The sequence below is a fragment of the Mauremys reevesii genome, linkage group 15, assembly GCF_016161935.1.
Source record: "Mauremys reevesii isolate NIE-2019 linkage group 15, ASM1616193v1, whole genome shotgun sequence".
NCBI lineage: Eukaryota > Metazoa > Chordata > Testudines > Geoemydidae > Mauremys > Mauremys reevesii.
Window position 1 is genome coordinate 36,257,183 of NC_052637.1, and position 24,563 is coordinate 36,281,745.

The 24,563-nt window shown below is 37.8% G+C and overlaps 1 protein-coding gene across 2 annotated transcripts in view; it reads left to right on the forward strand.

Moving 5' to 3' along the window:
• Positions 1-24,563, forward strand: part of SUZ12 (SUZ12 polycomb repressive complex 2 subunit) — a 51,525-nt gene that overhangs the window by 17,001 nt on the left and 9,961 nt on the right. Inside the window, exons 5-10 of one of the 2 annotated variants that reach the window (XM_039501416.1) lie at positions 3,302-3,351; positions 7,500-7,585; positions 10,080-10,311; positions 10,912-11,014; positions 16,925-17,030; positions 22,026-22,203. In XM_039501416.1, coding sequence (XP_039357350.1) covers positions 3,302-3,351; positions 7,500-7,585; positions 10,080-10,311; positions 10,912-11,014; positions 16,925-17,030; positions 22,026-22,203 — 755 coding nt within the window. Of the gene's footprint in view, positions 1-3,301; positions 3,352-7,499; positions 7,586-10,079; positions 10,312-10,911; positions 11,015-11,834; positions 12,067-12,666; positions 12,770-16,924; positions 17,031-22,025; positions 22,204-24,563 lie in introns of both variants that reach the window. The other variant, XM_039501417.1, reaches the window with a different exon arrangement.

Sequence of the window (24,563 nt, forward strand, 5' to 3'; positions counted from 1 at the left end):
CAATGGAAAGATTGTAACGTGTGACGAACCAGAACATTAGAGAAGCTTTTTCACAAACTGAGAATCATTCAAATGTGCTTTTGCACTCTTCTTTATAGGCCTCTGAGGGAAAGTATGCTTTGCAAAGTTTTGTAAAATATTAGCTGAAAATTGGTTATGAAGCACACGTGCTACATTGAAATCAGCTTATTTTGGGAATTCTGTAAATCAATAACTAAACACTGTTAGTTTATTCACTAATCCAGTTAAATTGGTTTTGGTTACAATTGTGTATTGTAAAAGTATTGCTTACTTGAAATAAGCTAGTTGGATCTCTGGTTTCCAAAGATTGTTCTGTGACCTTACTGAAGCAAAATATCCAAGTTTAAAATACATTTCTGTTTGGCCTAACACCAAAATGTTTTGCTTTGCTCCCTCTACTAAACTTTAACTTTTAAAAATATAAAATCAAGTCCTCATCCTCCTGATGATGATGCAGTCTGGCACTATAACATTCTTTCACTCTGATGTAATATACAAGTCAGTGCAAGCATTGTCTTGTAAATACTAAAGCAATTGGGGTACTTATTAAAACATCAATAGTTTGAGAATTTCAGGAAATACTTGTCATGCACTGACAAAGCACCTCAAGAAAAGTCTGTGTTCTAGGGTCGATTTAATTTTTTTAACTCAAAGCCATTTAAATCAAGCAGGAAATCTTGATTTAAACCTATTTTTAATTTTTTTTGCAATTTTATTTTTAAATTATTTTTCTAAAGAGAAGTGTTAAAACATGTTGATTTACAATTAAATTTAGCCTTTACACTAAATATGGTGGTATTTCTTGCTAACCTGGAAGTCAGTCTCTCTCTCTCTGTCTCAATTTCTTAAATAACATCTATTAAATACTTGATTTTTGTTTTTTATATTAGAAAATGCTGAATGATAAGTTTCTTATTTACTAGGTTTTTTTTTTACTTGTGATTTGTCAAGCTATACTTGGATGGAAATTAGAATTTTAAAATGCACAAAACTAGCTTTTTTTATTAAAACTACTTTAAGTATACCAGGTGCATAAAATAAAAAAAATTATCAAAATATATTCTGCATTTAAAACTAAGCAAGTATTATCTGTAGTTAGTGAATTGAACTGAATATTTCTGGTCACCATGTCCTTCAGTATTTTAGGACAAATAGATGTCATCCTTTAACACCTAGGTTTATTCATACATTGGAAGAGGGAAAACAAGCTTTCCTGCTTTTTCAGCTTCCCGTCAGCTTTTAATTTGAGTGACATAGTCACAGAACTGAACTAGCTGAATAAACTGAAATGAAAAATATATTCTCTCTGCAACTGCAGAAGAGGCTGTTGCTGTCAAAAGCTGGTTTAGCACTTCAGCAAACTCTGATTCTAGTTGCTTAACCAATGACTTCCACCAGTTCAGTGGTTTGATTTTCATTAAAAGTTTGGCAGCAAGTATGTATTGCTTAATATTATAGTATGTTTAGACCTTAACATAGATTGTCATAATTTCAAATTTAACTTTAAATAGTTTTGGGGAAAAGGTAAATTAAAAATTCAATTTAAATCTGATTTTTTTTTTAAAAACAAATCAATTTTATTTATCCTGCTGGGTTCATAAATGGTTCTGGAGCCTCACAGGCCATATTGGGGGGGAAATTGAGTGAAGTTATTTAGGATTCCCAACTGCCCCAAATTAAATGATTTGAATGCTGTTGTGACTTATATGGGGCACTATCCAATATGACAATATTTCATCAAATATTATAGATTCTGTATGTAGAGGACTTAAGCATATTCAGATTTTTAACCCCTGGTCATAGAGAGAGAGCTATTTCTGGAATAATTTAATATTCATTTTTCAACCTTATCCAAATATATTAAATTACCTCATTCTGAGTTTAGTAAATCCACCGTATCCAAATCTTAAAGTAGTATAATACGAAAAGTAGGATGATCTGTGTATTTTATATACAGTAATATAAAATACACAGTAATCAAACCATTAACTGCATGTGTGGGAGGGTGTATGTGTATTAAAGGTGGGGCTGCTAGTCCCACCTATTAAGGTTGACCATCAGTTGTCATAAGATCCAATTTTCAGTTGCTAATAATTTTACCTGACTTCAGAATTGTGCCTTTTGCTATCTCATGAAAATAGTTATAGTAAGCCTTTGAAAAACTGTAGTTCACGTATGCTTAGTAGAGACTTCTTGGATTTTAGCAGCTAAATCTCAGAAGATCCTATTCTCACTGTGCATGCTTGAGCCTCTCTCAGCTCCTTGTGCTCACCAGACTGCACATGCCATTGCCACAGTGACTGAGTATGCTTAGCCCAGGGCTACAGGTGAGAGAGCCAGACTTTCTCTGTAATGGCTGCTGCGAGCTGGAGCTGGCCAGTGGAACTGTGAGCAGGGAGCCTGTCATGTCACTCAATTAACCACCTTGCTGGAACCCAGGCTGGAGGAGGAAGCAGTGTGATTGGAATGCAGGGGGACAAAAGCCAGACTGGGAAGAAAGAATGGAGTAAATTATGACAAGGAGTCTGGGGAGGTTTGGGGGAGGAGGAAATGGGAGGCTGAGACTGTTTGGGGGAGCAGGGCTGGGACTTGGAGGCAAGGTGACAGAAGAGTGACAGGGAGGTTGGGATGGCAGCTTTCAACTGCCATAACCATGAGACAGTCCTTTCTGTTCCTGCAGTCCCCTGCCTTATACACCACGTGTCTTCTAACTTGAGCAGATGAAGTAGGGATTTTACAGATAGCAGCCTCTCTTTTTACACAGCCCTGATTCATCCCCAGAGCAGGTTCATCCTGTGCACTAATACTGGTGCCCTGTGGGGAAAATATAGTATGTGACTATGTAATATAAGACTGTATCATAGTGCATACGTACAGGCAACTCTAATTCTATCACTTCTTAACTTTTGAGTGCCTGACATTTCAATCAGAATGTTCTTTTAGCATAGATTTTGTGTGTAATATATTACAAAATACACCCTCAAACCCTTGTCTTCAGGCACTGAGTATTCATTAAGGTAGTGGTCAAACCCTCTGCCTTCTGAAAATGCTGATCCACGCAGGGGTACCTTTCTGTATGCAAAGAAGTTTGTCTTAAAATTTGCATCCAGCTCCTATATTAAATATGCTGAAGCTCTGGAAGTTACTAAGTGAATGGGAGACAGTTTATTCACTTATTGATTATAGATCTGATTCTGGTTATAGATGTACTGAATAACCTGTGATTTTTTTGAGGCAAAAATACCTATTTATTCTAACAACTTTTTTTTTTCCTGTTTAGCTTGTCTGCCCATCTGCAACTCACATTTACTGGTTTCTTCCATAAAAATGGTATGTCTGTTAAAATTCATTATACTAGATTATAATGTATAATAAACCTCTTAAGTTCAGTATTGGGGATACACTTGAGCTGAATAGATTTGCCATATATTAAAATCGCAGATGTTGGTACAGTATTTTTAATTGCTTTGAGCTCAACTATCCCACTAGCACAATACTTATATATTTTTACTTTTTACAATAGAAAAATGTGTACCTTCTCATGTGTACTTTAGATAAGTGCTTTGTGACATTAATACTAAGCAATAAAATGTTGCAGACTTTCACTCAGTACATGCAGATTCTATTAAAAGCTTAAAGTCTTTGTCGTGCTTTTAAACAGTTATTAATAGATAAAAGCAGAGTTGAGTTGTGCTCTTTAAGCAAGCATCCATATGGAATTCTTCAGGTTTTCTTGGGAATTTGAAGTGGAACAAAAAACCCAAGAAATGCTAAATTAATATTTTGAGGTTCCACAAAGTTGGAAGAATATTTTAATTGATATAAAATATAGTCCAGAAATGAGACTGAAAATGCTATACCTAGATCTTTAAAGATGAACTGAAATAATCTTATATTTTGCTAATGATTTACAATTGTAAATATCTGTATGTATAATATGTGCAGCCTTAACTTCACAAAAAGTTAAGAAAATTCTTGAACTACAAGACCAGAGTCGTGGTTCTGTTTCTCCTCCAGTTAGAACAGGAAGCTGTGTTCTTTACGGTGCTTTAGATATTAATTTATTAACTCTTACATACCCGAACTCAGTTCCATGCAGATAAGTAAAAGAAGATGACTTCAAAATATTTTATTTTAAAACATTTCCAACTTTTAAATGAACACGTATTCTATTAATGACCTTTTTTTATATTATTCAAAAAATGTTCAGCTCACTTAAAGATCTATATTTTTAGTATGGGTAATGGTGTCTGCAAACATTTATGCTCTCTGAACATTTTGTATACTTTACTTGGTCTGGAAATTGTTCCAAAATACGCTTAAATTATGGTTAGTAGCATCTGGATTTTAAAAACTATTTTGTCCGTGTTAAATAGGAATTTTGTTTTGGTGAGTGCATGTTGCTCCCTTGATCTAGGAATACTTCTGAGTGGATATTCTCTTCAGATCCACAAAAAGAACAAAGAAGAGTGCTGATTCCACTGCTGCCCTGATTCCATTTGGGAATACTCATCTTCTGTTTATTCCCTGAGAATTTTTCAACTTGTTGCCTCTACTCTAATACTTTATCATGGAAGCAACAAGGAGATCAAGGACCCCCGTACCCTGTGGTGAGAGCAGAAGCAAAAGAAATCATTGTTTGCTCCCCAGGGCCTGGCAGAGGATGCGGGTGGGGGGAAGGAATGCATAGTGCTGTAGTCTAGCTTCAGACACCTAATGATCCATTCTTCCCAGGTATGGCCTATGGACAACACCTAATGGGAAGCACACTATACACACCTTAAAATAGTTGATGTATAGAATGGGGATGCATGGGTGCTCTCTGGGGGCCTTGCTGACAGACCCTGGCTTAGACTCCCTGTGTTAGTAGGTTTGAGCAGATTTTTCAAGCTGTTAGCATATTTGCTGTAAGTCATTCTATGACTGTTGGTAATGTGACTGCACTGTTTAACTATTAAATCCTCATACAGTGGTGCTGCTATTTCAGTAGAGGACTATGCATAGTGAGAACAATGTGATTGCATGTTCATCCTAAAGAACATCTCTCATGAGCAGTAGTGAATACTAAATATAGAAAGTTTTATGACAGACTAGCCATTGACATGCTTTTTTGGTGTGATAGTAAAAATGATTCCAGAAGCTCTCAGAATAATGCTAACTATTTTTTATTTTGCAAATTAAACACGCTATGGGTTTTTTTTGTATATGTGCTGGTAGGTATTCTTTGATAGGAATGTTTTTCTGTGAACATTTTGCATACTTGTCTGAACAGGATTAATTTTCAAATTAACAGTGAAAGTCTCTTAAAACTAAAAAGCAAGTAAATCCATTACAGTTCTTAAGGTTGCTAATGTCCCTGTAAGTAATTAAAATTTTCAGATGCGCTACCAAGGTTGTTACTAAATTAAAAACAGATCATGCTTGTTCAGTGTGAATATAATGCCAGTAGGAAGGTTAGTTAGGAGACACAGGGCATGGTCTCTAGTATGCTCACAACTCTTTGCTCTCTCTGTTCTGATAGGTGTGATTGAACATTTTACTTGGTGTCTGAGATTTTGGCTTTGGATGAGGGCTAGTTGGTTTAAGCTTAACACAGATAAGACTGGGTGTATCCTGAGGTAATAGGGTGGGGATGGCAACTAGAAGAAATGGGCAGATTATGAAAGTCCTTTGATAGTGAAACTGAGTAACAAACTGGATATACCGCTGCAATTTTAAGTGTTAGCATCTAAGCTGTCACTGATAGTTGAAGGTAGCAGCTTTGACCAAGACTGCCTGTTAAATCTGTGCTGGTCAAGAGCAAAACCTTTTTTTGGATGTAGACCTTTCTACAGTTATCTGCCTTTGTTGTCGTCATACTATTGTGATGTTCTCTGGGGATGCATCTTAACTCTTTAGAAACTAAGTTAGTGAAGAATATGGTTGTCCACTTCAGTGGTGCAAAATGCAGAAAGCACATTGTAAGACCATCTGTTTCACTGCTTTTCGTGAAGCCATGGTGTGAGATATATGTACTTTTTTATATAGTGGGTATTGTGGGCAGTTTTTATTTTGGCTGGAGTTAGCGTGGGTAAATTACTGGGTTTGGGATTTTTTTTAATCTTTTAGTTTATATTCGTATTTACACAAGCATCTAGAACCATGAATAGTGTTCTGAAATAAATTTTCAGAAAAAATTATTCAGATGAGTAAGGAAGAAAAGAATTGGACTTCAGGAATATTTCCAGTTAATTTAATAAGGATTTGATATAATGCAGAGGTTAATTCACTTAACAACCAGCAGATCAGTAAAATAGACTAGTTCCCACTACACTCAAATTGTCTGAAATAGTTGTATTTTATTTTGTCATGGTTCTAAATTTCAGTTTTAAGAGAACAGCGTTAGATCTGAAGAGATCTGTTCAGTGCTGGACTGGTCAGTCTATATTGCCACAGACTGAACTTGTCTTCCAGAAAGTTCATCTTTAGATCATGTACAAAGTAAAATTTGAAATTGTTTTCTTATGCAAAATACACATTCTAAATTAATGCTTTCTTGTTAGAGAATATCTTATGTTCACATGATGAGGCCTTTATTTATACTGTAAATGTGTTTTAACACAGATTTTTATTGGCATTGCTGATCATACTACAGGTAGTAAACACCTTGAAGATTACATCAATTGGAAAATCTGTAGCACAGGGATTGTAAAATTATTTATTTTAAACTGCATTTTTTTTTCAGTTCTCTCGGTCTCTGACACGCTTCTTGGGGTTGAGGGTTGAGATTTCTAACTGATGGCATTTGGGTCCTTGGCAATGATGCAAAGTAAATTGTAGATTTGGGAGGAGTAAATACAAATTTTTTTATGGGAAATTTGTCATTCACCTGAAACTGGAGTTTTCTGGCTTTTCTTAACAAATCCACATTCACCCTTTCTTTCCTATTGCTTTAGAAGATTGTGGTTGGTGAATGTTCTACTCTGCCTCTGGGCTGTACTATGAACCTGTACAGTACCCTCAAGTACAGTTTTTAGTTATAGCAGTATTGGGTACACGTTTATGATGTAAACTGTATTTTGGCATGTGGATCTGTGAGGGAGACCTATTTGGATAACTCCAGTTATAGGTAAATTATTCAGTTTTTTTTACTGGCTGTTTCCTTTATTTAAAAGGAGAGTTGAAACTAGATTTGTACTTTACTAATAACCAAGAGCTAAAAAAAATCTATGGAAATGAGTTTGGCCTGTTCTGTAATGTTTGAAAGTTTAACAGATCAACTCTTACATTTTAAATCGGCTAATAATGGAGTAATTACAAAGTAAGGTTCTTTCTCAAGATGGGGAGCACTGAAATTTCAGTGAGTGTGTGACTTTAGAACTTTGCAGTAAGTCCTTGTTTATGAAAATGGCAGTGATTTAAAAAAAAAAAAATCTCCAGTAAACTTATGGCACTGAATAGAGTTATTTTTTCAAGACTTAAAATATTTTTCTGTTTAGATAAGCCATCACAAAACTCAGAGAATGAACAAAATTCTGTTACCCTGGAAGTACTGCTTGTGAAAGTTTGCCACAAGAAAAGAAAGGTAACATGACTGGAGAAACATTTAACAAATGTTAAAGTGCAAAGCTTAATTGATTCCTAAACATCTCTTTAGCCTCCAGGTTGGTAATGTTAGTTAATGACAGCATAATGCTTCAGTTAAGAGATTAAATTGATCTTAAACTTACATTACTACTAGAGAACATTACCTGTCTAAATTACTTTCTGTTGATTATGGATGGAATTTTCAAAAGCACTTAACATTGGCTTTATTCTGCTCTGACTGAAGTCACTGGGAGTTTTACCACAGATTTCTCCAAGAGCAGAGTTGACCAGTACTGAGCACTGTTGAAAATAATCTTGTAGGAAAAGCTACTTAACTTATGGATGCTGTCCTTAATCTAGACATGTTTGGAAGGAAATTAACTTCACTTTCCATTTTTGCCTGCCAAGATATTTTGGGGTATATTTATATTTCAGGAGGCCCAATTTTTATTCATTCGACTAAAGTTGTAATTCTCAGGATGATTTCTTGCAGATCTTGAAAAATCTGACTAAGTGGTAAACTTTTCCTCATGAATATCGGTGGGCTAAGACTGCATCAATTAAAAAAAAAATCTAGTTTGCATTTAAAACATTATTACTCACTTGTATTGTTATGATAACTTACCAAATGTAGCATGTCTTTCTGAGTTTGCATATATCTATGAACAATTATCAGGTAGGCACTGAAATGATTTACAGGGGATGAGGTCCGTGGTCCGTCCGCCCCCCCCCGCCCCGGCCAAAAAAAAAGGGGGGGGGGAACTGGGTGAAGAGTGGAGAAATGTAGTTTTTTCTTTTGTAGCATCAGTTAGGCTGAAAAAGAGTACACTAGTGGAGACGACCTTTCAATTTGTTAGAGGTGTTCTAAAGCTTCAGATTTCCAGATATGTAACAGCTGAAGCCCAGTATAAAAGATGGTGTCCCAAATTGAGTCCAGGGACAGGACTCTGGTCTAAATCTTAGCACCCTTTCTTACCACCTCAGAAGCTGGACTTCTCACAAGCCACTGCCTTTGACTTTGCTGGTGGCCACACCAGCACTCGTATTCATTTTAACTACGCCACATGCATTTGTATCTGCCCTGACTAGTAAGTGGGCTAAAACTTTTCAAGCTTTTTTTCTCCTAGATGAAACCTACTTTAGAGTATAATGACACTAGTGGAGGATCTCAAATTTCAAAGTCGTGTTTATTTCATATAATTTAGTCTCCTTGTACATCTCACCTAATTTGCTGTGTTTTTCAATCATCTTTTATGTAAAAGACATTTTCAATTTTTTGTCCCGTCACCAATCTAAATCCATATTTCTAATTTATCTCCATGTATTTTGTTTACATTGTGGTGATGTCCAGAGGCAGAATAAACTAGGCATTGTACAAAATTATAGGATAACTGCTGTCCTAAGGAGCTTAAAATCTTTTGTATTCCCCAATCATGTGAAACCTCCTCTTCCTTTCCTTGCTCCATTCTGTGTTCATTTTTTTACATTGTTTTTCTAAAATATTTTTTTGACAAATTTAGTGTACTCTACAGTAATTTGCAGAAGCCTCTCTGAGTTAGCTTGCTACTTTAATTATACTTAATGCTACATCCCGGCTACCAGCAAATTTCACTTCTTGAAATTAGCCATCCAGATAATTGATCTCCAGGATCAAACCAGGTTAATGTTAGCCAGACATTTCCTTATATACTCTTAAATCCCTCATGACTATGGAAATGTGGAAGCCAAGTTGTAAATCTGTTTCCATTTAGGTTTAAAATTAGGGAAAGTACTTTGACTGAATGTTCTTAGAAGCCAGACATTCAGACCTGTTTTTAAGATCTGTCCTGTAATTCAACAGTGTTTGTTACTACTTAGGGGTGGATAAGTAGAATGATTGGAGCTACTGTTGATTATTTTAAATATAAATTTTGTTGTGAGTTTAATCATTCTAAAGGTTTCCTGCCTTGTACATCCAATATGGCAAAGTGCTTCATGTTTTGTTTGGGAGATACTGCATATGGCAAACCCAAGTTGAGTAGTTCTTTATCTCCCAAACATTTCATTAAGAGCACTTTGTAATATTGGAAGGACGAGACAGGAGAGCCCTTACAATATATATATATATATATAATGAAAATATGTAATCTTTTGTTAAGTAAATGGAATTAAATTGGGACTAAGAACTACATTACAATGTTATTGAATGCTGCATGATAGCGTAACAAATTAATCACTTTTCCAAAAAGATGGCTGCTCTTTATACAATGCCATTTTTAACTACACTTTCAAATATCTGTTTATGCATGCAAAACCTGAGATTGCTGTTTCAGATTGGTAGTTCCTTGAAATTTGAATCTAGTCACACCAAGAGGATGCATTGTTTTAGGAAGCACCATTATTTCCAAAATGATGGTAGAGCAGATAGTTAAATTTTACATATTTTCAAGATAGTGAAGAATTTCCATTTAACACAACCCCCAACCCTTAAAAACTTTCTTTTATGCTTGCAGGATGTCAGTTGTCCAATAAGGCAAGTTCCTACAGGTAAAAAGCAGGTGCCTTTGAACCCAGACATCAACCAAATAAAGCCAGGCAATTTCCCATCACTCGCTGTTTCCAGCAATGAGTTTGAACCCAGCAACAGCCATATGGTGAAGTCTTACTCATTATTATTCAGAGTAACTCGTCCAGGAAGAAGAGAATTTAATGGAATGGTCAATGGTGAGACTAATGAAAACATAGGTAAGTTCAGTTTTCAAACTTACATTTGTCAGGTTTAGCTTATATGTATGTATATTGTCTTTCAGAACTTCAGGTTGATTAGTCATGCTCAGTAGGATCCAGAATCAAATATGGGTGACTTAATTGGCTTTCATTAGTTTGTAAAGATGTCTGCTTCAAGACAGTACTAGAATACTCCTATATAATGGCTTTTGGCATAGTATACATATGTAATAGCTAACTTTTATCAAGATGTATGTTGTAATGTGCATAAAATAGTAAAGGCTAGCTCTGGCATAGAGTTGATATAAAACAGAACTCTGGAATCTCTTCAATCCTGCTGTTGATTAATTGTCCTGCCAAAACACTGCTGGAAGGTTACTAGTGACTGAACTAAACGGATTCCACAGATACTGCTGTGGCTTTCATTAACAGAGCAAACTTCCAAAAAAAAAAATTGATCACATTACATTACATTAATCCTTGCCTCTGTTACTAGTTAAAAATCACACAAATGTTATAACTTAAAATATATAGTTGGGTCTTTATTCACACTGACTTCCCAATTTGCTGGAATTGCCTGCATTTTTAACAATTGTATGCAATATTTGTGAAATGCAGATGTCAATGAGGAGCTTCCTGCTAGAAGAAAACGTAATTCTTCGAATCGTGAAGATGGAGAAAAGACTTTTGTGGCACAAATGACAGTATTTGATAAAAACAGGTAATATTATGAAAATCAAATGGTTTTCTTTTGTTTCTCATGCACTTTGTTGTTAAATGAAAATCTACTTTTGAATTTCATTTTTCTCAATTTTGAATTCTACATTTTCAATGTGTAGATCAGTGGATGGCTGAAACGAGTGTTATTAGCTTGGGCTTTGCTGTGAAAGTGTAAACTCCTTGAAAAACTAGTTTGCAGATTTCACAGAGGACACTTCAAATCTAACATTGTTTTATAACCAATGCAGAAAAACATATTGCCTGCTAAAACAGGTTTTAAGATCATCCTGTGGATAATCAACATAAAATCTGTGTCCCTCATCAGTTGTTGGAGGCAGGTATAACTTCTGTTGTCTTATGGACCAGTGACTGCATAATTGGGAAAATAACTCAAGTACAGTAGCTAATATTTTATTTGTTGAGATAGAACTTTCTCTTTACCCTGATGATGCAGCCACATATACTATTCCACGATCATCTCAAGGATAGATTAGTTATCGATTACTTCAGAAACACCACAGTAATTGCATATTTCTCCTATCAAAAGCATATTATTTATGTGAGTAACAACAAGCGTGTGCTGCCTCATTGTAAATATCAGTTCCCATTGATTATGCAGGTTTGTTTAAAGAACTGGATTGTATTCTTATTGATTTGCTTTATTAGGTTATCATGAAATGCTTATTAAATGTTTTTGTTTTTATTAAGATAACATGACTGATGGTAGAGCAGATAGTTAAATTTTACATATTTTCAAGATAGTGAAGAATTTCCATTTAACACAACCCCCAACCCTTAAAAACTTTCTTTTATGCTTGCAGGATGTCAGTTGTCCAATAAGGCAAGTTCCTACAGGTAAAAAGCAGGTGCCTTTGAACCCAGACATCAACCAAATAAAGCCAGGCAATTTCCCATCACTCGCTGTTTCCAGCAATGAGTTTGAACCCAGCAACAGCCATATGGTGAAGTCTTACTCATTATTATTCAGAGTAACTCGTCCAGGAAGAAGAGAATTTAATGGAATGATCAATGGTGAGACTAATGAAAACATAGGTAAGTTCAGTTTTCAAACTTACATTTGTCAGGTTTAGCTTATATGTATGTATATTGTCTTTCAGAACTTCAGGTTGATTAGTCATGCTCAGTAGGATCCAGAATCAAATATGGGTGACTTAATTGGCTTTCATTAGTTTGTAAAGATGTCTGCTTCAAGACAGTACTAGAATACTCCTATATAATGGCTTTTGGCATAGTATACATATGTAATAGCTAACTTTTATCAAGATGTATGTTGTAATGTGCATAAAATAGTAAAGGCTAGCTCTGGCATAGAGTTGATATAAAACAGAACTCTGGAATCTCTTCAATCCTGCTGTTGATTAATTGTCCTGCCAAAACACTGCTGGAAGGTTACTAGTGACTGAACTAAACGGATTACACAGATACTGCTGTGGCTTTCATTAACAGAGCAAACTTCCAAAAAAAAAAATTGATCACATTACATTACATTAATCCTTGCCTCTGTTACTAGTTAAAAATCACACAAATGTTATAACTTAAAATATATAGTTGGGTCTTTATTCACACTGACTTCCCAATTTGCTGGAATTGCCTGCATTTTTAACAATTGTATGCAATATTTGTGAAATGCAGATGTCAATGAGGAGCTTCCTGCTAGAAGAAAACGTAATTCTTCGAATCGTGAAGATGGAGAAAAGACTTTTGTGGCACAAATGACAGTATTTGATAAAAACAGGTAATATTATGAAAATCAAATGGTTTTCTTTTGTTTCTCATGCACTTTGTTGTTAAATGAAAATCTACTTTTGAATTTCATTTTTCTCAATTTTTGAATTCTACATTTTCAATGTGTAGATCAGTGGATGGCTGAAACGAGTGTTATTAGCTTGGGCTTTGCTGTGAAAGTGTAAACTCCTTGAAAAACTAGTTTGCAGATTTCACAGAGGACACTTCAAATCTAACATTGTTTTATAACCAATGCAGAAAAACATATTGCCTGCTAAAACAGGTTTTAAGATCATCCTGTGGATAATCAACATAAAATCTGTGTCCCTCATCAGTTGTTGGAGGCAGGTATAACTTCTGTTGTCTTATGGACCAGTGACTGCATAATTGGGAAAATAACTCAAGTACAGTAGCTAATATTTTATTTGTTGAGATAGAACTTTCTCTTTACCCTGATGATGCAGCCACATATACTATTCCACGATCATCTCAAGGATAGATTAGTTATCGATTACTTCAGAAACACCACAGTAATTGCATATTTCTCCTATCAAAAGCATATTATTTATGTGAGTAACAACAAGCGTGTGCTGCCTCATTGTAAATATCAGTTCCCATTGATTATGCAGGTTTGTTTAAAGAACTGGATTGTATTCTTATTGATTTGCTTTATTAGGTTATCATGAAATGCTTATTAAATGTTTTTGTTTTTATTAAGATAACATGACACTAGTTAGTATACTTAGTTTTTTTTTAAAAGGCAGTTTGCATTTATTTACAACCTAAAGCAATCCAAATGCTTCAGAAGATACCCGTTACCGTTACTTTGGTTAAGTGAATATGTCAGTATTCTGTGTTTGTTTTGGGGAAAGTCATGCAATAAATGCCAGTGATAGCAAAGGATGAGATCTGCTTGTGTATAGTCTTAAAATATTGGAGTCTGGGATGAGAAACAATCTGTGTGCTGTGATTAGATGGAAGTATGGCTTATTAATATAGAATTCCCTTTATTGCAGTTGGATCAAATGGTCATTCTGCAGGTCATCTAGATCAGTCTCTGAAACCTTGGGATATGACAGTTTTATTTTGTGGAGCATTGGGTAGGAGTTTTTCATAGTAGAACCAAGCCAAATCAGCCATATGTTCCAGATGAACATGCGCAGAATTTATGTCCCCTGCAGATTTCTTTGCTTCCCCACAGAAAAATGACTTTCTGATGGGGAAGCAAAGGGAAGCCACAAGAGCGGTCATGCAACCCTCCCCAGCAGTATGTTTCGGGTACCCAGGTTAGCCAGCAGAGAGAGAAATCACTGTGGGGTAGGGAGGTGGGGCTGGGGAAGACCTGGCTGCTGGCTCCTACCCTGCACCAGGCTCAGCTGCTAGTCCTAGCTGGGTTGGGGAGGACTTTGCTCTAAAGCACTATCAAGGTTTTGGTGATTGTAACAAAAGATTGAGTTGGAGTTCACCATTACTGTTTGAAGTAGTTTCAGTGGATTTGTGAAGTCTGCTGATTTTATCTTTTACTTGTGTACGTTACATAACAGTTTTGAATGCCTAAGTAATAATTGCCTGCACTCAGATTGAAGAGCTGTTAGAATTCTATTAATTGCATCCCTATTTTGGAAATCTGAGTTTGTCTTGCATTGGTTGTCTCTTGTATTGTAGCCAATCCCTATGCACCAGAAGCAAAAAGTGTCCTTTTTCACTTGTTGGCAAATACATTGTTCATAAGATACTGATGAAGGAACTTCATGTTCAAGATTGCCTCCCTGTCTTGTCTATGGAATATCTGATAATAAATATAATTAATTAACCTATGAATATTGAATATATCATTACCAGTGTGTAGCTTGTATCCTTGAGTCCAAATCAATACTCAACTCACTTACACTGTAAGCAAAGGTCACCCTTAGTTTAGGTTAGTGGTTAGGACTAACAATTAGCTAATAATTTCCATACGTTCTCCTCTTTCAAAAAATATAAATTAACTGTATCATGTTATGTATGATATTTTGTTTAAAATGCATAGCAGTGCATTTAACTCTATCACAGATCAAAAATATCTGAAAAGTAGTTAGTTTAATCTTAAATGTCATCCTTATTGCAAAATCAACAAAATTCAAGTTCATATCATGTGACCATAGGAAGTAGAGTATGAACTTGAACTTAGACTGTTCCCTGTATTTTCTGATAGCACAGTATTCCAAATTATGAATGTATTTCATATTTAGTACCTCTTTACTTTCTGCTTATTTTTCTAAGTTACAAATGGTTAGTTATTTTCCTTTGTTTTTATTTACCATAAAGTTCAAAATTCAGTTTGGTAAACATCCTTTTTCAGTTTCAGCTGATTCAAATGATGAAAGAAAACATGTTTGCGACTTCAAAAATGCTTTCTGTTCCATTAAAATCAACTTTTCTTCATTGTCAGAGTTGCCAGTTATAGCAACTTAAACTTCCTTTTAAATTTTCTATAAAAATACAAATTAATCATTTATATTAATCATTTGAGGCAAGTGTTTTAATCACTGTTTGGGGCAGAGTATCCAGAAAAGGCAAATATTTAAGATTCAGTCCTCCAGTTGAGATCTCATTTACATTCCCTGCTAGTCACCTGTGTTTTCTCTTTCTGTGCATGTTTTCTTTTTTCTTCTAAACCTCTTTTTTCCATTTTTTGAATGGAGTATTGATGGATCATTTCACGGTTTACCAAATGCCGTCAAGAAGCAAAACAAACAAGTCTCTGACGGTTTACTTGCTCTGTTTCTAACTTTAGACTGAGATTTTGGATTTACCATTATGGTAAACATGTTTCATATCTAAAGGGAAGGCTATTCCAAGTCAATAAGCAACTATTACAGTATCACATGTTGAGACATCTAAAAATACAGGCAATACTGTTTTCCGGCAAGGCATGATTCTTTTATTGAATACTGATAAAATGGTTTGGATAAACTCAAGTAGCACTTAAAAAACTGCTTGCTAAATAGTTAAGTTTGTTTCTTTCAGACATGGATTATGCATTTGCAACTTTGAGCTGTTGATAGGGATTGGAATGTGGCTAGTAAAATAATAGTGCTCTGAAAAGCAAAATATAATATCTTGGTAGGAAGTGAGTATATGGGATTGTATTTTGACATTACAGAATACGTAGGGCTTGTCTACATGGGGCATTATTGTGGTTTGGCTACTACTTGTAAAGTATAGTAAGTCAGAGCAGAGTGTGGAACTTTACTATGCAGCAAGCTAGTTTACTGTAGATTCATTTTCTGGCTTGCCGTGCAGTAACATCCCATGTTGACAAGCCTTTAGTTGGTGTTTGTGTATAACTTCAGAAGTGTCATAGAAACTTGTGGTGCCATTAAACATTTTCTAGTATATGACTTCAAATTTTACTTCCTAGTCGCTTCTCTGTTGCTCCTCCATGCTGTTCAACATGAGTGACAACAATGAACTTAATAAAATTTTTCTGTGGAAATCTTAGATAGCAGCAGAGCTTGCATGGCTGACTTTAGAATAATCGTGTTTGAGATGAAATGCTTATACAGATTATGCTTTGGCATTGTCCTTACTTACATTGTCAGTGTCTGGACAGAAGTGAAAAAGCACAGTATTGTGCTTGAATTGTCCATTCCAGTGGAGACAAAGGTGTTTTGTGGAGTTTTTTGAGAACTTCATTCATTAAATCAACAGTGTCTTTGAAAGATGGCTTCTGAAAATGGCAGTGGTAGTGAGTGGGACAAATTCTTCAGTCTTGGGAGTCATGATCTGATGTCCTGACTGGAACGTCTAATATTAGAACATGGATAATTTGGGCATTTTTTGATGACATTTGGTCAATAGGTTTTTCATTTACAGGAAGATTCTCATCATTGCATTAATTTTGTATTTAACGCTTATTTTCTCATATCACGTGGTTGTGTTCTCTAGGATTTTTTTGTCATTTTTTTGTTAGGTGTCCCATTTTCATCATAGTTTTTGTTTTAGCTGAGATGCAGGCTGTGTTGTCAAATACACTTCTGTGGGGGAGTTGCATTAGTTTCATGCAAATGAACTACCTTGAGAGCTTTGTATGTGCAAGTTTCATTGAAATATATTCACTTGTGTTTAAAATGTCAAATATATTTCAGCAGACAGTGAATAAAACGTTACTTTGTGTGTACAGGCGCTTGCAGCTTCTGGATGGGGAATATGAAGTAGCAATGCAGGAAATGGAAGAGTGTCCAATTAGCAAGAAAAGGGCAACATGGGAAACTATACTCGATGGGAAGGTATGGACCATTGTCCCATTAGTTTACAGAATGCTTAAGAGTTAAGCTGCTGAGATCACTGCTGGTCACGCTGATCAATATTTTTATTGTTCACTTGTATTCCTCTGTATCATCTATTGTCTCTAGGCTTGTACTTAAATTGTAAGTTTCTTGGGGCAGGAATCCTTTTTGCTTGTACAGCTCCAAGCACAGTGGGGTCCTGGTCTATGACTAAGGCTCTTAATACAAATCTTCAATAATACTCTAACTACAATAAAATTAAGGTCACTACACAAACTAAACTTGTGTTGAAATTCTCCATTTCTTCGAGTGCTTGCTCGTGTCGATTCCAAGTAGGTGTGTGCGTGCCGCGTGCACAGTCGTCGGAAGGTTTTTCCCTTAGCGGTACCTGTTAGGTCGGCCTGGGCGCCCCCTTAAGTCGTGCCTTTATGGTGCCACATATAGGTCCCTACCAACCCACCATCTCCTCAGTTCCTTCTTACCGCCAGTGATGGTCGTTGGAGCTAAGGGTCTTTCTTGCTTTGGCAAGCAATTCCTCTAGTGATTTTTGTATCTTCAATCTTTAAATAGTTAGTTAGTTTTAGTTGTAGTTACTTTGTATTTAGGGGTTCCCCCCTCCACCCCAGTTTGTTCCCCTCTTGGGACTCAAGGTATGCCTTGATCCCAAGGATATAAACTGTGAGAGACCTGCCACAAGCCCATGCCAAAGGGCAATCCCCATTACTCCGGTCTAAAGTGCCTGGGAGAAGCACATCAAACAGATGGTTGCAGGATCTGCAAAGGGTTTTGCCCTAGAACTCAAGTTCAAGAAATGCCTCATGGAGGCAGCTCTCCATCCCCAACCGGCTCTGGGCTAGCAGGACACAGCACCTCCGTGCGGTGCACGCTAGCCTCCGTTAGAGAGGCTACAGCACTGAGGAAGAACTTTTGGTGCACAAACCCTTGTCACGGTCAGTCCCTGGCACCAAAGGCCGCTGTGGCAATATGGCACCACTCACATTCACAAGAGGCGCACAAGAAGAACAAAAGAGGGCGCTCACCCACAATGAGAGCAGCTGGGACTGACAGCGCTAGTAGTGTGCATCCTATGCTGGGGCACCTGTCGCTCAGGAAACGGCGCTGTCGACTTCAGGCCTGCAAAGGAGTTCGTCCAGTTTGGCGCCGGTGGACTCCCCTGCTAGAGAGTCCCCATCTGCTGCCCAATTAGAGCCAGGGCTCGGTGAAGCAGTCCTCTGGCTCCAAGCACACCTTTTGAGTCACTGGCTCCTTCCCTCTGTTGTCTGAATTCTGTCCCACTTGTACTGTGCATGGGCCCAGATAACCTTAGACTGCTGGGTTCTCCACATGGTAGACATGGGATATTCTCTCCAATATTGCTCTTCCCTTCCCTCCCATCCCCCTTCCTGGTCTCAGCTTCTTATGCTGGAGGTGCAAACACTCCTAGCTGCAGGAGCTTTAGAGGGGGTCCCACAGGAGCTATGAGGCAAGGGTTTTTACTCCCAATATTTCCTAATCCCCAAAGCCAAAGAGGGTCTCAGACCCATTCTTGACCTCCGAGGCCTCAACAGATTCCTGAAGAAACCAAATTTCCGCATGGTCTTTTTGGCTGCCATCATCCCATCCCTGGATCCGGGGGACTGGTGCACCATCCTTGACTTGAAGGATGTGTACTTTCGCATATCGATAGTCCCGTCCCACAAACTTTTTCTCAGGTTCATAGTGAATCACAGCCATTACCAATTTACAGTCCTTCCTTTCGGCTTTTCAGTGGCCCCTCGAGTGTTCGCCAAGTGCATGACAGTCGTGGCCGCCTTCCTAAGGAGATAGCAGGTGCAGGTGTTCCCGTATCTTGACAACTGGCTTGTCAAGGGCTGCCCCAGGGCTCAGGTAGAGGCACATGTACATTGTCAAAGCTCAATCGTATTAAATCTGGGGCTATTGCTGAATATGCCCAAGCCCACCCTATCCCCAACCCAGAGGATAGAGCTTATAGGAGCTGTGCTAGACTCCACCCAAGCCAGGCCATTCCTGCCAGAGTCATGCTTCAGACCATGTGCTCTATTACAGAGGACTTTCAATGTTTCCACACCACGACAACGACAGAGCTGCTTGAAGCTGATCGGTCACATGGCTGCTTGCACATAAGTAGTCCAGCACGCAAGGCTGCAGCTCAGAGCCCTTCAGGCCTGGCTGGCTTCAGTATACCGTCCAAACAGACAGTTTGGACAAGGTAGTGTTGCTTCCTCCTTGGGTTGTCGGATCTCACTGTTAGTGGCTCAACCCTCAGGCAGTTTGCACAGGAGTGCCCTTCTCTAGACCGCAACCAGCGATGTCGCTAGTTACAGACATTTCAGTGTGAGCTCGGGATGCGCATCTAGGTGAGCTCAGGATGCAAGGCCTCTGGTCCCAAACAGAACTTTTGCTCCATATCAAAGTCAGAGAGTTGAGGGCGGTTCTCTTAGCCTATCAAACCTTCCAATCCCACCTGGAGGGCAGGTGTGTAACAGTCATAACGGACAATACAACAGCGATGTTTCATAGAAACAGACAGGGTGGAGCACGCTTCTCTCCCCTATGCCAGGAAGCCCTCAAGCTATGGGACTTCTGCATAGCTCACTCACTCAATATACCTAGAGGCATCTTACTTTCTGGGATCACAGAATGAGCTGGCAGGGACCATCTCAGCAGATCCTTCCATGCCCATGAGTGGTCGAGTTGCCTGGACATTGTGAACATCATCTTCCAATTGTGGGGAGTTCCCCAGGTGGACCTGGTTGCGACGAAAATGAACAGGAAGTGTCAACAGTTTTGCTCCTTCCTGAATCACAGCCCGGGCTTGACCGAGGATGCATTTCTTCTCCTCTGGAAGGATCATTTGTTTTGTGCTTTCCCACTTGTTCACAAGGTCTCGCTCAAGATCAGAAGGGACAGGGTGTCAGTCTAGCCCTGCCAACACTGGTACACATGGCGGGAACTGTCAGTAGCTGCTCGAATCGCCCTGCTGGATCTCATCACTCAAGACCACAGTCACCTTCAGCACCCCAACCTTGAGTCTCTCCGACTCATAGCATGGAAGCTTCGTGGCTAAACGCTATGGAGTTGGTGTGCTCTGAAACTGTCAGGGAGGTCCTCGGCAGCCAAAAGCCATACACTAAAGCCACTTACTTAGCTAAGTGGATGAGATTTTCCATTTGGGCGATGCAAAGGGGAACATCTCCGACTCAAGCATCAATACCTTCCATTTTAAACTGTCTGTTGCACTTGAAGCAGTCAGGTCTGGCGGTGTCATCCTTGGAGGTTCACCTAGCAGCCATCTTGGCATTCCACTCGGGTGGACGGTCAATCAGTCTTCGCTAGTCCAATGGTAGATCGTTTTCTTAAGGGCCTGGAGAGGTTATACCTTGCAGTCCATCATCCAGTACTAGCATGGGATCTTAACCTGGTATTCTCCAGTTTAATGGGACCTCCCTTCAAGCCCGTAGCAACATGCTCACTCTTCTACCTCTCATGGAGAGTAGCATTGGGTATCTGAGATTAAAGCCTTGACATGTGAACCTGCATACATGGTCTTCTACAAAGACAAGTTCCAGTTGCGGCCCCATCCAGCCTTTCTGCCAAAGGTGGTATCTCAGTTTCACATAAGTCAGGACATTTTCCTTCCGGTGTTTTACCCTAAGCCATACACCAACAGCAGGGCGCAAAGACTCCATTCCCTGGACATGAGGCAGGCTTTGGCCTTCTATATTGAAAGGACAAAACTGTTCTGGAAGTCTAACCAGCTATTTGTTGTCAAAGCGGATAGGATGAAGGGCCTCCCTGTATCATCCCAAAGAATTTTGTTGTGGAACATTGGGGAGTGTTACAACCTGGCAAAAGTGCCAGCCCTGACACTAACGGCACATTCTGCATGGGCGCAGACCTCCTCGGCCACTTTCCTGGCACAAGTTCCTGTACAGGAGATTTACAGGCAGCGACCTGGTCCTCAATCCACACGTTTACTTTGCATTATGCCAGCATGCCAGGAATGATACAGCTTTTGGCAGAGCAGTGCTTCAATTAGCGAATCTGCGAGCTCCGACCCCTCCTCATACGGTCTGCTTGGGAGTCGCCTACTTGGAATCAATATGAGCATGCTCTCGAAGAAAAAACGGTTACTTACCTTCTTGTAACTGTTCTTTGAGATGTGGTGTTCATATCCATTCTAAGACCCACCCGCCTTCCCCTCCGTCAGAGACTCCAGCAAGAAGGAACTGAGGAGCTGGCAGGTCAGCAGGGACCTATGTGAAGCGCCATGAAGGTGCGACTCCAGGGGGTGCCCAGCCTGACCCAAAGGGTACTGCTAGGGGAAAAACCTTACGACGACTGTGCTTGCGGCATGCATATGCCTACTTGGAATCGTCATGAGCAACACATCTTGAATAGTTACGAGAAGGTAGGTAACTGTTTTTATGGTACTTGGTGTTTCTTCTAAGTGCCACATTTAATTTGAAAACCAGTTATATATTACATTTGACTTGGGCAAACCTACAGGAATACGGTCCAGAAGGAAAATAGTAAACAATACATTTAAAAAAAAAAAAGACAGAAAAAGAACTTATAGAAAAACAAGCTGGAGCATAAAAACACAATCATAAGAAGATTAGTGATCATGGACTTTTGGGCCCTCACTCATATTGTAAGCTGTTTTTCACACCAGTAGGGCCACTGAGGTGAGAACTTTTCATGTGAGTAGCTGCTCACCAGTGTGTGAGGAGATGGAGGGAGAGTCACAATTTGTCCCCTTAGTGTTAGCATTTTTAAATTTAAACTCTTTAAAATGCTTATCTTGAGAGTACAAGAGTCTAAATTTAGAAAATGATTACAATTATGATCAAAAGCCACTTGTACATTTTGATTTGTTGGGGGAAAATAGTGTCATTTCATCCATAAAAGCTTTTTCACGCAAAGTAATTTGAGTGTTTCCCAAGTAAAAACATGTGTTGTTTTTTCCCCCAGAGGTTACCTCCATTTGAAACATTTTCTCAGGGACCTACACTTCAGTTTACCCTTCGTTGGACAGGAGATACAAATGATAAATCTACAGCTCCTATAGCCAAACCTCTTGCAACACGAAATTCAGAAAGTCTCCCTCAAGAAAACAAGCCTACTTCTGTTAAACCTGCTCAGACTATAGGTAAGTGAACACCCAGTTTCTCATGTTTTGGGGACACTGATTTTTTTGGGTCTTAACAGTCTCTTTGAGCTCTTCTACACTGAAATGCCCACTTGAAGAATTCCTTATTGCTGCATTACTAAATTAAAAAACAAACCTGTGGTGTGCTTTGTTACACCAGTGGAGCTATAAAAGATCATGTAAAACCACTGCAGCTGAAACAAATGGTGCATGTACTGGTTTTCCAAATTTATTTTTTGTAGGATTATTATATTTTAATTGCTTCACTGAAGATTTTTTAATGGAATTTTAAGGTAAGCAGAACATGGAGTAACTGTCCTCATAAGTTTATTTTAAGACTATCAGGTGAGATCAGTTTAAATATTCATAAGCAGATAGATAAAAGCTTATCTTGTATACTGATATGATATAAGTCTTTAGAAAGGTAGTGGTGGGATCTAAGTATACTTTTTCTAGGATTTTCTGCTTTCTTAGATTGCCTTAATCTTTCTGATTTATTAATTGAAATTTCATCCAACTCATGCACTGTGGTGAAAATGATCCTATTAATCCAGAATTTGGCATTCATATGACAATTGTGTAACACTTAACATCGAGTTGTTTCTAACATAGTGGAAAAGCACTGTCTGAAATAGTTGGTGCTTTAAATCAGAATACATTTTGATAAAAGTTTAAGGGATGGATGTTTCAGTTGGCATTCATCAGAATATAGAGATTTTCTAATCTCTGGAGCTAATTTTTATATTGTCTGGGAATAATATTGAACTGGTAATTATCTCCTTGACATGTAATTGATATAGTGTATTGTAAACCTGAACTATATTTACTGTTCAAGTAAGATGAGTTTCTTAGACATTTGTCAGGGTTTTCAATTTTTTGCCCTTTTTGCGCAGTACTTTGCATGTGACTAGCTGACGGAAATTACTTACTCTTAGAATATCATGCTTATACTTTCCATCTATATGAAAGAGGAGTTCTGAAAATTTTAATAACTCAGCCTTCAGAGGAGCAGCAGTAGCTCCAATTTCTACCCATAATGCTCAGCGGTAAAACTGTGTACTGGTGTCCTGTTGGTCAGTTAGAACAAAGCTGATTTAGTCATTTGTAATTGAGGTAAATTAGTATTCATAGAATATAGGTTAGGCTTTAAACTCAGATTTTTGTGTTTTTATTATTGAACTGCTTCTTTTGACCATCTTTCTCCTCAGCAACCTGTTAGTGGAAGAGTTAGTAATTCTAAGGATCCAGAGCTCTAGATATTAAAAATCTTCCAAACTTTGTTCTGTCTTTTCATTTTGGTTAAATGAATTTTTCTCTTGACACTTTCTCTTTTTTCCCCCCTCAGCAACCTGTTAGCGTTTACTGTAAGGTCTTCCCGTAACGGATTGGGAGTCTAGATTCAAACTGTAACAACGTCAGTGTTTAAAATGTTTTCTTCATCACTGCATTAAATGTCATTAAAGTCGAGCAATATTGGCTAGAGTGCTCTTTTCAAATTCATTTAATATTAGTTCAAAATGCTTCAGTTAGGAAAATGACTTGTTGAAATGTTCACTGTTTCATTCCCATGTTAATTTATAACAGAACTGAAGACTTTAATGGATTACTGTAGTTTAAATTTTTTTTAAATAGTAGTATTTTATATTTTTGCATTTACTTAATCTTGAAATCTTTTGTACTCAATGCAATATTAGTGGAACAGTTGGGTTTTTATATATAGATGTTGGTGCTACTGTGCAAGTAGAAATTTAAATCACTTTTGTCAATATAATCTGGCCCACTACTACTTCAGAGACCTGTTTTATCATAGCCTATTGATATTCACTGCATACCTAAAATAGACATTTTTTTCAGTCATCTGGCATAATTAAATTGGTTTAATTTATATGAACTAATATTTTGATGCACCTTAGAGACTAACACATTTATTTGAGCATAAGCTTTTGTGGGCTACAGCCCACTTCTTCAGATGTGTAGAATGGAACATATAGTAGGGAGATAGATAGATAGATATAATATACACACACACACATACAGAACGTGAAAAGGTGGAAGTAGCCATACCAACTCTAAGAGGCTAATTAATTAAGATGAGCTATTAGCAGCAGGAGAAAAAAAACTTTTGTAGTGATAATCAAGATGGCCCATTTCAGACAGTTGACAAGAGGTGTGAGGATACTTAACATGGGGAAATAGATTCAATCTGTGTAATGACTCAGCCATTTCCAGTCTCTATTCAAGCCTAAATTAGTGGTATCTAGTTGCATATTAATTCAAGTTCAGCAGTTTCTCATTGGAGTTTCCTTACTATATGTTCCATTCTATGCCTCTGAAGAAGTGGGCTGTAGCCCACGAAAGCC